The sequence below is a fragment of the Pteropus vampyrus genome, unplaced genomic scaffold (assembly GCF_000151845.1).
Source record: "Pteropus vampyrus isolate Shadow unplaced genomic scaffold, Pvam_2.0 Scaffold54, whole genome shotgun sequence".
Classification (NCBI taxonomy): domain Eukaryota; kingdom Metazoa; phylum Chordata; class Mammalia; order Chiroptera; family Pteropodidae; genus Pteropus; species Pteropus vampyrus.
The window spans coordinates 7,000,295-7,014,801 of NW_011888835.1; the positions used below are offsets into that span (position 1 = coordinate 7,000,295).

Here is a 14,507-nt window from a genome sequence, read left to right on the forward strand (position 1 = left end):
GCAGAGATGCTGCTTGATTCTTGTCGGTCCTGAACTGCCTGCTGCTAAACAGCAGGGATCAGACACACTGAACCTTAATCTAAAAAATGTCCCTTATCTCAATTTCATTTTTTAATCCCAAGAATATCCCAAATGTAGCTTCTCCAGACATGCTTGCAAAGGAAATGTATTAATGCCATTACCGACTTCTAATCTTAGACACAAAGAATTGGGGTGGGTGGGTAGAGAGGCGATGGAGTTGCAGAAGAAACGAGGGAAGAGGCTGAGAGGAAAGGCTGTGATTTCTTCTAAGTGTTTCTTCATCCTTGATTCTAGTCTTCTCTATTTTTTGAAACTTCTTTTAGTTGACATTGAGCATCAGTGATGTAAAAGGACCAGAAGTCTTACTCTCTAGGGAAATGAATGGATTAATAAACCAGATCCAGCAATCCTGAATAATTTGGAGGTAAAACCAGACTTGACTCACAACAGCTCAGCAGGGTGGCTTACTTTGGGAACATTCTGCCACCGCTCTGCTGGGCACGCTAAGCATGCACAGTGCTGGCTGACTCCATGGCGGGGAGCACATGGATTCAGCTGCTGAAAAGTGATGTGAAATTAAAGAGAGAATGAAATGTGTGATCTTATTTAATCACACCTGGTACTTCAATTTCTTGACAGCAACCTGCTCCACTGTGTCAAATTGGAGAATGAAAAAAAAAAGTATATATAAAATAGCTAACGGATGGATTAACTCTCTAATGCCTGCCAATCTGCTGTAGGGATACACAATACAAATGACAGCTGAGTTTTTCTCATAATTTGGAAGCAATTATCCCTGGACCTGGATCCGCATAAAATGACCATAAACTGAGGGAGGCAGTGAAATGTCACCTCCTAAAAGGGGCCCAAAACTCAGAGTCCCAGGCTAAGTGGTGGCTTGGGGAAGATTAGGTATTTTCATACCCAAAGTGAATTTTAGGTCATACCTGACTTGTGTTCTGATGATTTGAGTGTGTGCTTTATGTTACTCCAGATTTCTAGGAGGATGATAGGTACCAAGCAGAGTGGAAAAGAACCGTTTCAGCCTATTTAGAGATGTCTTTTAGTGAGGAGTTTAAACATTTATAAACCTGTACTGAAACTGATATTTAGTGGAGATCATCACCCCCTTGGCTCCCTCACTAAGGAGCCGCTACTTCATGGCATCTGCGGGTTTTTACTGACTATTAAACACTATGTAATTCTGCAGTACCTGCCATGTTTCCCTGGCTATTCAGATACATTATGGCAAGGAAGTCCTGGAAGATAAAAAGATCGTTCAGCTAATGTAAAAATGGTTATTGTGGTTAAAAATCCTTCTGGGGAGATGCCTTATGCGTGGTTTCATTTAGCAGCAGAATATTAAAGCTTAGTAATAATTAGCTTAATGTAGCCAGCTTTACATCACATTTACAATGAAGCAAATCAAAGATGAAAACTACTGGATATAATTTGTGCTTTTGAGATACTTGAGGAGCCAGGCCTTTGTGCGATAGTTTGCCTGTGTCTCTGGGACTTGCAATTCTCTAATAAATTCTTATCCTAAATAGTCCCCCTCCCCCACCAAAAAAATATGAAAACAACTAGACAATAGCTATATTGGTCCCTTCCACAGAGTGACCATGCAGTGGCCTGCAAACATGTATATGAGTGTTCCCCAAACACGCATTGCTAGTTCAGAGAAGATTTGTTTCAAGAGATTGACTCAGTGAAGAGAATTTTGTAGAGAATGGACTCCCTGGAATTCTGATATAATTAATTTTTCAGGAGCATGGGCTTTCATTTTTTTTTTAAAGGATTCATAAAAATAATTCCTACTGCCAGATATCCAAGTAACTGAATGTGCTTCTGGTTTCCCTCTTTTCTGAAAATCAAGCGTGTCAGCCATCTGGGCAGCACTAACATCACAGACCATTATAAATCTCTCTACTCCTCTCCTAAGACTGGAGGCCCCTTGAGGGCAGAAAATCTGACTTGTTCATTTTTGCCATCCAGTTCTAAAGCATAAGATATAGCATCTGCATGCCACAGGTACTCAATGAGCAGGTGTGAATTGGACCAGTCGTCACTCCAGGTGGCATTATTCTGGAGTAATTAGTTATTTTCCGGTTTATGGAAGAATGGGTAAATGTTATTGGAAAAGGGGAAGGCTGGCAGGCAATCAAGTGAAGTTATGTTAAAATTAATTCTCTGATATTTAAAAAATACCTAACAAATGGGCTCTTTAGTCACTGAGTTAGAATCTATAAAAATGACTTCTTGATTTAAAATAAAGGCCCATTTATTTTGCCATGTGGTACATTCCTTTGGCCCCTTAAAGAGCTTAAGCAGTCTTCAGGGTTGAGGCCCCAACCTTATGTTGGCAGAATGGTAGGCCAGTCTGCCTGGCGAGGGTGGACTGTGGCAAGGTCGATGCGGGTGACATCAAAATCTTGACATCTTCTCTTCAGAAGATGAAGCTTCAACTTGAAAAGCTGTGAGTGCCAGGGATGTCTTTTAAGGTTTGCCAGATCTATGTCTGGGGGTGGCATATTTTCATTCACTTAAGGAGTCTTATAGATACTATCTATAATAATGTAATTAGTATGTATTAATTATTCCCTATTATATTTTGGCCCAGGAATAAGCAGCTTTGCTCTTTTCACTCTCTTTTTAGTACACAAAGCCATGGATATGACCCTGCCCTACCCTCTTCTTTAAATCCCATAGAGATCTGTCCTTACCTTTGGGACAAAACCCAAATCCTAATCATTGTGGCACACACAGCTCTGCAAAGTGTGTTTCTCCTTTGGCCATGGTCCGCCTTTCTCTCCATGCATGGATGCTAATTTCTTTAGTTTATCAAGTTCTTCCCAGCCTCTGGGCTCATCCTGCAGGCTCTCCCTCTATTGTATTGCTATTTTCCTTGCTCCTTTGCTTGATTAACTTATCAACTGGGGTTCAGCTTGTTGGCTACTTTCTCAAGAAACCCTTTCTCTGACCCTATAGTCTAGATTCCCCCTTCCATACTATTATACAGTAACTCCTGTCATTTAATAGCTATTTGAGCAAATCTTTCTTTAATGTCTATGTTCCATTCTATATTTTAAGTGTCATGACAGCAATGAAAAGGTATGTCTTGCTCATTGCTGTGTCCTCCGCACCTGGCCCACACCTATTAGATGCTCAATAAATATTTGCTGAATGACTGAAAGTATCTTTTAACTTGAGGTGACTATAGACTTGAAGCACTAGGCATTGTGATGTAATGGGCAGGTGGCAGACTTTGGACTGTATCTGAACTCAGTTTCTTTCCTTGACAACAAAAGAAACAAGTCACTTCGACTCACTGAGCCTCGCTGTCATCATCTGTAAGGATAACAGCACCAACTCTACCTCTGAAGAAAATGTATGCACACAGTGCTGCTTGAAAATGATGCTCTGTACTGTTCGGGAGCTGTGACACAAGTAAAACCACCTCGTGTACATCTCTAGCTTTTTTTTTCTGTTTCTTGGGAAAAGTCTCACAGGAAAGCAAGTGCCCCACCTTCCTCCTTTTCAGAAATCCAAAGAGAAGCAGAAATAGGGAATAGCTTCTCCTCAGTGCTGAAGCAGGTCACCTAGCAGAACCATTTTACAAGCATTAGATATCGGCATCTGATACCATATCGATAGCCTCAAACTGAGGGAATACCGACAACTTCTCATCCTGAGAGTGGAGTACATTGTTCGGTGTCTTCTGTTTGACTCTCAACTCTGTTTCTGATGTTTGTCCATAGTGATACATATAGCTACTAGGATTTACATTTCATTGTGCAAATATATCACAAGTTATTATCCATAACTCAGATGGAATATTGGGCTTATTTCCAGTTTTTGGCTATTACTGGCCTTTTTCTTTTGTGGATTTTCTCCAGCATCTAGGGGAGAAGTTCTTACTATGGAGGGTTGAGATCATAAGGCAAGTGTCGTCACTAGGAGGTAGAGGGACTGACTAATATGGAACAATGTGGACTATGCAGTGTGGGGAAGAAATGCACATGGTCCAATCACATGGAACTTCCATGAAGGTGGGATATTTTCCTCTAAACCAATTGTCACCAATGTGGCCATTCCTAAATAAACAGGACAAACATTCTGGAACCGGACAGGATACTGCCCCAACTCGTGTAAGCTTTATCCCACTCACATGGATAGGAATTTCATGCGAGATACTGGGTGTAGCTGCACTAGGTACACAGACTAGTGGACAGGGTGATGTGCACCCAAGGTATGCAGAGATGGGTCTTGATGCAAGAGTTCCCAAACGTGCAGAAAAATGCCGCGTAAGGCGAAGTACTACACCTGCTCTGCTCATGAAATTGGCTCCTCTCTGTGCTCCTCGGGATGCTGAATGACAAAACTTATAATGCAAATGAATATCATGCAGCTTCAAATTAAGAGAGCCCGGGAAAGCAGAGAAGTCACCTAAGGCACCATTGAAGAGTGGGTTATCAAACAGGCCCCCAACACGGAATAAAGAGCTCCTCAATGCAATTATAAACACAAGGAAATAAACATAATATGCAGAAGATAAAAAAAAAAAAGTATACTTTGGACAAGATCTGCCACAAGAGAAAGACAATTTTTAAGAGAGTAACTACTTTATATTCTCAAAATAATTACTCAAAACACAAAGTTGCCAAAAGAGAGAGAATGAGGCAACAGACGGAGATAAAATGGGATTTTATGGAAAGAATACAAGCAAGCAAGAAATTCTACTGCAGAATTTAAAACTGGATGAAAAGCTATAAAGAGGAAAATCACCCCTGAATTAAGTGGCATTAGACTAGTGAAGTAGGACAGTGGTTCCCAAACCACTGTCCTATTAAGTAAGTATACTTAACATACACATTGCCGAGGTCAAATATCGATTCTGACTTAGTGAGCCTTGGGTGAAGCTAAAAAGTCTATATTTATAAAAATTCTCTGAAATGATTTTGAGAATCAATCTGGTTTAGAAACGATTAAGGTGAACATGAACTTGGGACAATCACCCAGCATTGAGAGGGAGAAAAAAGGTAACTGAAAATGATTAAAAGGAAAAAACATGAACTAGAAACACGAACACAGTATATGTGGCTTATGCATAATGGGAGTAAATGAGGCAGCAATCAGAACCAATGCAACAGAACCAATCTCAAAAATACATATTGAAGAAAATTTCCCTGAAATGAAAAAAAACACTTCTAGTTTAAAAGGTTTTACTGTGGACTTTGTGAAAAGTGATACACATTTGGATGTACTGAATATTACATCTAAAATAAAAGTCTTCCCCAAATTGAGGAAAAAGAAACAGATCACATAGAAAAGAAAAATATGCCCACGGAATTTGTCTATGTGGTTTTCAGGAAGAATGGTTAAGGTACGATCTCCAAATTCTATTATCTGCCCAAGCTGCCGGTGATCAGAGAAGGCAAATGAGAAGACATGGATGTTCTCTCTGGTAACCGAGATTAACCAACAATTGAAAATGGAGGAATGAGAACACTGTTAAACAGCGCTGCTTCTAAGAAAAATATAAACGAGATCATTCTTGAAACAAGAGATCCAACTGTGTAAGAATCGACAATTTAAGTATTACAGACTGGGACAAAAATCCCGAAGTAGAATAACAAAAACTGTGCGTGGGGGACTGGAGGAAGAAAAGTGGGGGTCATTTTTCATTTACATATAAGGGCGAGTCAGCTGATACTGTTTCGTTCTGGATGTTAATAGTCTGAGAAATAGGTTTAGATCACAGGTGTTAAACATTTATCGGTATTATTTAATAATTTGACCGTAACTATCAGAGGAGCTTCAAACAAATACCATACCTTCTAAATTCATGGAGTGGGATGGGGAGGAGGGAAGGAATCAAAGAAAAACTCAGATCATAAAGCAAAACTAGCCTTTCCCTCTTTGCAAAAAGGCAGGGGAACAAAAGAAACAAAAAACATTGAAGTCGAATGTAAACTAAGAACAGAAGAAATAACAAAATAACCAGTTTTTATAAATATACATGTTTATGAAAGTCTGAAAGTATATGCACCAAAATGTTGACATTCATTTCTGCATAGTGAGTTTAGAGTAACTTTATTTTTGCATAACTTTTTTTTTTTTTTAATTTTCTGGCAATGATTACATATTACGTATGTGACTGAAAATAAAACATAAACCTAAAATTTCTCTACATTCATCTGAATGAATATTGATCACAAAGCCGCTCATTAAAACCAGAAATGTCCAGCACAGCTACAGTGGCTGAGATTGACATTTGCTGTGATTATGCAACTTGTTTCACTAATTTGACTCATTTCCCCAAACAGGATGCACAGGTGGTGTTCATTTATTTAGTCACAACACTAATTACTCTTTACAATTGTGTCCTTCCCTGGTTTTCTCTGCATAACCATTGCGACTGTAGGAAAGCGCCCTTGGATGACTGTTTGCTTATGTAGGTGCGTGCAGAAGGTGTGGGACCTTGACTTACAGTAGAGTGAACCTAGGTCCTCTGCCCTGTAAGGCTGTGAGGACTTACTGGTGACATTTCAGTCCCTTAGCCCCATACACTTTTATCTGCACTCCAGACTCAGTCCTCATAGTTTCCCCTCCCCAAAACCTTAGACTCCAGCCAAACTAAGTTATTTCTTGAATGTTGCTGCTGTGCCTGGAATACTGTGCCATCTGAGGGGGAGCTAGAGGCCCCTTCTAGGGTCCACAGCACCCTCTGTCTTTCCCCTCATTTATCTCATGTTGTATTGTCACTGCTCAGTAATCTGTCTTGCGAAGGCAATGTCTGTCTCACGAGGAAGACCTACGGTGCTTGCTAGCAGGGAGCGTGTATTTGCCTTCCGGCATTAGCACAATGCCTGAATAACAGAAGGCACGCAACAGTTATGCACGGAGGGCTTCTCTGAGCTGATTCACTCCAGCTCCCAGCCCCTTCCCTCCTAGCTTCTGTTTCTTTTCTTGGTGGGAGGGATCTTACGATCTAAGAAGGAGGGTTTACCTGAAGCTTGTTCCCTGAGTTTCTGACTGCAACAGAGCCATGCTCTCCCCAAGTCCATGCTTCCTCCCCCCCTCCACCCCCCCCCATCAGTGCGTGTGGCTCTGTGGCTCTCCACCATGCCCATGATCCCCACTATCCTAATACGCAAGGTGTTTGAGGTTGGTTTTCCAAGGAATTGTCTTCCCGCATTATTTGGAGGGGCTGGCAACAAACGAGTTTGTCCTAAGTCCCAAGCGTAATGTCAAATAATACCTGACAAAAGATTTTTCAGGGACTACTAACTATCCCACGACTTAGTGTGTTTTGGGCTAAAATGTAACCCCCTTCCCACATTCAGATATTGACGTCCTAATCCTCGGTCAGTCAGAATATAACCTGAGCTGGTGTTGCAGATTAATGATGTAAGATGAGGTGAAATTGGAGGAGCGTGGGCCTCTATTCCAAAACTACGGGTGGCCTTATACAAATGGAACTTGGGCACAAACACGCACACAGAGAGAATGCCATGTGACGATTTAAGTTACGCTGCCATACAAGAAACTACCAGAACTTAGGAGAGCGGCCAGGAACAGACCCTTCCCACGGAACACAGCCCTGTCAAAACCTTGACCTCAGACTCCTGGTCTCCAGAATTGTGAGACGATAAATTTCTGTCGCTCTAAGCTTCCTAGCTTGTGGTTCTTTGTCACAGCAGCTCTAGTAAACTAATACCTAGTATGATACACTAAATGCTTTCTCATGTCTTCTCGCTATTCTAAAGGTGGCAAGCAAGGTTCCTTTTAAAGTTTATGCCAAGTCTTCAAGTTACGTCAGGCGCTAGTTACTACCTCAAGGAAATGATCTGACATTCGGCATTGTCCCTGTGCACTGAGGCTGGAGAATACTAAGGGTATCAGGTTAGCTAAACGAGGAATAGAGAAGTCACATATCCTTTTGTGTCAGGTACGGTACATGTATCTTTTCACTCCTGAAAATCACCTCACAATGTCAGTAGACTGTTGCTCATTCATATATTACAAATTAGTTAAGATCTGGCAAGATCAGTCATCTGATAACCATACAATCAGGGTGTAACAGCATGGACGTTTGAATCTAGCTCTGACACTGAGGCCATACCAGGATTTTCCTTCTGGAGAAGGCAATTCAGCATCAGGATACGTTACCAAAGAAAGCTGGCTACTATCTGTTTCTTGAAGGCTTAAAAAAACAGGCACGTGTTACTGTTTACGGATAGGTTATTCATGATTTTATGTGAAATAAGAAGGATGGACAACACAATATTCCAAAGTTCCTTTTTGGATCTATGACTTTTATGATCTCAGAATAATCTTCATGAACTGAGGAAGAAAGAGCCTTATGCTTCAGGAATTTTATCCAGGTATTCCTCATTTGAAATGTTCGGCTCTCTAGATTAAGGGACAAGATTCTGCAACCAAGCTGGTTGCTAATAAATGCTGGCTTTGGACCAGTAATCGCTGCTACATGCCCAGTTCTGCTTCTACACACCAGTGTCTCTTCCATGCCCTGGATCCCAAGGTATGGAGTGAATTCAGACCCCTGAGAAGCAGGGAGTCCAAGAATGCTGTCTTGACATACTTTCTCTAACCTTATTTTACCTTCCAGTCACCTCCAGCAGGATAGGCAATAACACTTTTATACACTTAATAACATAACGCCTACCTAAAGACAGGAGTCTTGGGCCATGAGATAGTAGATTTAAATCACCAGAAATAGCAGATCGCACAGGAAACACTCATAACAGCTCATTGCAATGCACAAGAGAACTACAGATCAAAGAAAGATGGTGAAACGTAAAAGGCTTGAAACAAAAATCAGCAAGTGAGCTATGCTTTCGTGAAGATATGTAGAGTTCTCCCCCTTGGCAAGCGGATGCCTTCAGCCAGAATCGGACGACGTGCACAGCCGGTGCCATGTCATCTGCACGCTAATCACCACTCACTATCGGCAGCTGCAGTTGCTATTGAATTTTAATAATATCTTTATTTTTATAATTTTACCTAATTACCAAGACAGTGAGTTTATGTTTACGTTGGATCCCAATCTTGAAATGATGAAAAGCTATTTTTTAGAAAAGAAAATGACCCTTGATAAAGATGACCTTTTCTCTTCAAAATGGTACCCTTGATAAAGATGACCTTTTCTCTTCAAAATGGTATGATGCTGACAAAGTTTTAAGCTGTGAGGGACAGAGAAGTGTGGTTGCTGCTGTTGTGGCCTTTACCTTTTCTTATAGAATTTCTACTTGAAGGAGCTCAGAGTCTCATAAATAAACAAGAGCAAATTAACTAGTGGTTTAACTATTTTGCCAGGTTTTACTTTGCACACAGAAAGTCATTTCTACCTGTCAGGCTCCGTTTCCCAGCTTGAACACAACCCCGCAGCTTTGAACTTGACAAGAGCGCCCTGGCCTGGCTCCCTAACAACTTCCTGACATCCCTGTGGTCTTGCTATTTAACATAAACAAAAAGAGACCTTTCCAAACCCAAATACATTTTAATCAAGACTGTACAATGTTGATCGTATCAATATATTGACACTGATACTCAATCTCACTGGGATAATCAAGAGCAAGAAGCCACTTATCTTTAAGATTAAACAAAAGCCTGTTTCTCCTCTGTCTGACTTCACAAAGTCCTCGATTGTAAAGAAAGAAAGAAGGGAAAATGTACAAGCTGACACTTTGCCAAACATACTTGGGAAGGAAAAAAGAGAATTCTCGAAACCCGTACCAGGTAGGCTGATTAAAATCAGGGCCTTCTTCCCATCTCTTTTAAAACACAAAAGCAAACGCCGGTGCGGGCCCCGCGTCTTTCGGCTTCGGCGGCAGCTCCGCAGCGTGGCGTGGCTCGAGCGGCCTTGCTGCTGTTCCTGCAGTCTGCGCAAGCAGAGCCTGATGGAACGATGTGTCAGTGATTTTGTTCCTGCTTTTCTGATGGGTCCCTGAGGGTGCTTTTGAGTAATTGTGCCTCGGCTCCCGCAGCTCGGACGGGCGGTCCTTCCTTCCTCCTTCTCATGACTTAATCTCAGCGTGAGAAGGCTGCCTAGTCAGGGTAGGTGGTTTGCGGTCCCCTGCCCTGTTCTGGGCTCCTCTAAGGCATGTTTTCCCGTCGCTTGTCCTGTCATCTGGGTATGGGTGTGAACGGCAGCTAGACATAGATAAAACGGTGTTTCTGAAGAGAAGAATGTGCTACCCAGGAGGCATGACCAGTATTAATTGGCTGCCTGTGTTCGATAGACTGTGAGCTCCTCAAGGGCAGGGACCGTGCCTCATTTGTCTCTGTATCCTCGGTGACTAACTCACATTCATTTGTTCATTCATTTATTCAACAAATATTTGCCGAGAGCTGGAGGTACAAGATGAGAAAGGCACAGGCTTCAACAAAGAATTAGACGTTTCTTTTGCCCCACAGGCTGGATTGCGATGGCATGAATATACTTTGTAATACATTACGAGATACACGAACATACACCCAAATCATACAGAAGCTGAGCTTTCTTGCACTTAGACTCATCGAATGTCAAAGGCGAGTAGGACCTGCTTTTACACATAAGGAAACCAGCGCTCAGAAAGAGCTGACCAATCCTTGAACTTGTGCTCTTTTCACCTTGAGCAAGGCGGTCCATGGAAGATAAAGCACTTCGAGTAGAAATTTCCACTGTGCTCTGCATCGCTCCAGCCCTCACAACCTAATTTTGTTATATATACATTTAAATATTTTAATTTCCAAATTTCACATCATTTAAGGGTCTCCAGACCGTGGTTTAAATAAGAATTGTGACCCCAAATTCCCACAGGAGCCTGAATGTAATATAATTTAGGTAAGTAAACCCAGGGATAGAATGCGGGTCAGAATCAACTGGAAACACATGCTCTTGTTTCCGTTAGACCCTCATTCGAGGCTTAAAGCAAGGATTTCTATTGTGCTTATGCTTCTGTGGGTTAGGAGTTCCCGAAGGGCTCAGCTGGGTGGTTCATCTCTGATCCACATGACGTCCCCTCATCGAGGTGGAGCATCTGTTTTCGAGGTGGGTTCCTCAGTCACATGTCTGGTGCCTCCGTGCTCCTTGACCTCCCGTCTTTCCCCACCTGGTGTTTCTTCTCGGACCTCTTCACGAGGCTTGGGCTTCTTGCAGCACGGTGGTCTCAAGGCAGCCGCACTTGTTGTATGATGGCTTATTTCTCTGAATAAGTGACCCAAGAGACAGGAAGTAGATGCTGTCAGTTTCCTAAGGCCAGGGCCCAGAAACTGACAGAACATCACCTCTGCCATATTTTACTGGTCAGAGCAGTCACTGGGCCTTGCCAGATTTAGGTACCCAGACCCTACCTCTCACTAGGAGGAGTATTAAAGAATTTATAAACATATTTAATGTGCCATAGTCCGTTCTAGAAAGCCGCTACTATATACCATGTTACTGTGCCGTGAGATTGTGGCTCCGTATATTTCGGAAATTTTTAGACAGAAGGTGAAAATTTACATTAAAAATATTAAATCTCCTGATTTTTAAATATTGGCAACTAATTCAAATTTTCTGAAAAACCTGTGCCAGACAGACACGCACATTTGCAAATACTGCTCACGCCCACCTTCCTTCAAGCACTAACTAAAATCCTTACAAAGACGTTTTAAGAAAATACTGACATGTATTTGGAAATATTTGCCTACAGCGGAAATTAAGATCTTAAGAGCTTTTTACCATGTTTGACAACAGGTTTTTACTGAAAACATATTAGTAGGTAAATAAAGGATCTTTCTACATAACTATCATGACCCATGAGAAACTGAATGTCTCCTCGTGTGAGAATTCCCTTCTCCCATTTCTATCCTGGCCAAATCACAGCTTGATGGAAAGTATAGTGATTTTCATTTCTTGTTGAATTTGACTGAGAACCAGAAACACAAGACAATGAGGGAGGTACTGACTGAACGCCCCGAAGGAAAGAGAAACAAAGAGACGCCCAGAAACTAAATTAGAAGTCACTGATATAAACAGTCCGAGCTCCACATTAGGACTTCTTAAACTTTAGTGACCGAATCACCTTCTGACTCTGAAGTAAGGAGTGCCCCCAGACAGAATACTGAATCAATACTCTCGATGATTCTGATGTAGGAGGCCCCTGAGCCACAGTGCTCGTACTCAGTCACAGAGATAGGTTTTCGAGAGCAAAACTGGGTGCAGCTATGGTATGAATCATGCCTCCCTTAATGAGTGGATGGTGGCTGTCGCCGTGATGGAGCCGAGAGAACAATGTGTATGGTGGGCTGCATACCCCCAACTCGGTGAGAAAAATGTTCTAGGAACAGGACATAGCATTTCCAATCCTAATTTTGCCTTAATTAGCTAAATGAGCTCAGGGAAATCATTTCCCCTCTCATGGCCTCAGTTTCCTCTTCTGCAAGACGAGGAGGGCTGGCCTGGGGTCTGAGGGCAAGTGGAACTGCCTACGTCTTGTGCAGTTGCAGTTTTAATGATGAGCCCGGCCCAGCCTCCCAGTTCTCTTCTGCCCGGCCACTTCCAACACACAGGATAACACACGGGTTGAAAACAACTTTTTAGCCCTGAAAGAGGATCTCTGTGGTCTCTTCCTGCTTATGTGGCTGTAAAGTTAGGTGAGAGGAGAGCATAAAAAGTAGTTTTGGAAGAGGGAAAATAATTTTGGGGGGCAGGAGCTGTACAGAAATGGCTACCTGAAATCTGAGATGGGTGGGGGTGTCAAAGAGTCTACCAGTCAATCCCAGGCCCGTTCTGGTCATCAAGGGGATGGAGGTCTTGGAGTAGTTTCTCTAGCAAATCCCAGCAGCTAGACCCCAGGATAATCGGCAGGAGGGGCAGGGCTGGGATCAGTGTGAGCAAAATTGCATCTGCACATACATGAACCTAGGAGTGCTTTTCCCCTTAGGTTTTGCACCAGGCACCTCCGTGGCTTCACCTCACCTGTCACACTGAATTAGGACAATGGAGTTGCATACTTGCTGTGAAGCTGTCTTCTCTACCACAGACCCCTTGGGTGGGGTGGGAGTGGGTCATGTGGAAGAGGAAATGCAGACAGGTCAAGCCAACCTAGGCCAGAACTTCCACAGACTGAATTTACTGAAGGGCATTTGATGGAAAGGGCAAAGGTTTCAGATCTCTGTGGGTTAGCTGTGCAACGCTGTCAAGTCTGTTTCCCATCTAGTCGATAGGAATAAGATCATCTTCTTACTAGGGATGTTATGATGAAGACGAGGAATATATACAGGGTACCTGAAACATAGTATTTAGTCATTACATGGAAATTCTTTCCTTCTTTCCAGCCTCCAGTCTGCCTTGAGTGGCTGTTAGGAAATGAAGCAAGCTAGGGACAGCATCCTTCATGCCCAAAATGGATGTGAAAATCCATGTCCTTGTGCAGAGGAAGCCTGGCAGGTCTTTACACACATTGTTGATGTTCTGACTCACAGTTGCTTTTTCTTTTAAATCCTCCCATCCTGCTCGGGTTGGACCAAATGTGGGAAGGTTAAAACTACAATGCCAGGATCTCGCCCACCAGGAAAAAATCTCCCGGTGCTGTTTGGAGCCAAAGTTCCAGGAAAATAATATTACAAATTCTTGTGTCATACGCTTGCTTAGTAAGAATTATAGCTATCATTCATTTAAATGATTAGTATATGCTTGGCCCAGTTCTAAGCACTTACAAACAATATCTAAGTAGCCCTTTCAATACTATAAGTGGTACATATGGCTATTCCCAATTTATAGATGAGAAAATAGGGCCTAATGTGGCTCGTAAACTGTAGAAATGGGATAGGAACCAGATCTTTTCCTGAGTTCTTAAATGCTATTTACTACTGAATATGCCATCATTCTAGAAACACAAATAACACAAGAGAAGTTCATTGCTCTCAGAGTCTAGAGATGCAGAAAACAGCCAGCACTCACACGTGAAAAAGAATAGTGCAACAAGGTATGGTGCACTATTGTGGCTCAGTATAAATTTCCAAAATATACTGAGCCACAATCTCACGGCACAGTAACATGGTATACAGTAGCCGCTTTCTAGAACAGACTATGGCACATCAAATATGTTTATAAATTCTTTAATACTCCTCTTAGTGAGAGGTAGGGTCTGGGTACCTAAATCTGGCAAGGCCCAGTGACTGCTCTGACCAGTAAAAACTAGACAGTAAGTTCCTGGGGGGGGGGGGGACTTTGTTTCTTCTTCTTCTTCTTTTTTTTAATATTCCTATTTTCCAGTGCAATTAATGGCTCTTAGTATGAGCTCAATCATTGCGTGTTGGACATGTAAGCAAATAAAATGACAAGTGCTAATAAGGTGTCTGCTACAGACAGAGATGTTGGTGGGAATTCAAGGTCCAGGGAGGTCCACAGGGGTCCAAGGAAGAAGGCCAGCTTCACTGAGGACAGAATGGGGCGTGAGCTAGGATTTGGAGAGGTCAAAAGAGCCCGGAGACAG

At 42.3% G+C, this 14,507-nt stretch overlaps 1 protein-coding gene across 6 annotated transcripts in view; it reads right to left on the reverse strand.

Moving 5' to 3' along the window:
* The window catches only part of SAMD12 (sterile alpha motif domain containing 12), a 369,255-nt gene that overhangs the window by 111,288 nt on the left and 243,460 nt on the right, over positions 1–14,507 (reverse strand). The window contains exon 5 of one of the 6 annotated variants that reach the window (XM_023530790.1): positions 10,997–11,233. The exons of the other annotated variants lie outside the window; for them this stretch is intronic. Coding sequence (XP_023386558.1) covers positions 11,226–11,233 — 8 coding nt within the window. The 3' untranslated portion in view covers positions 10,997–11,225. Of the gene's footprint in view, positions 1–10,996; positions 11,234–14,507 lie in introns of those variants that run through there. 6 annotated transcript variants of the gene reach the window in all.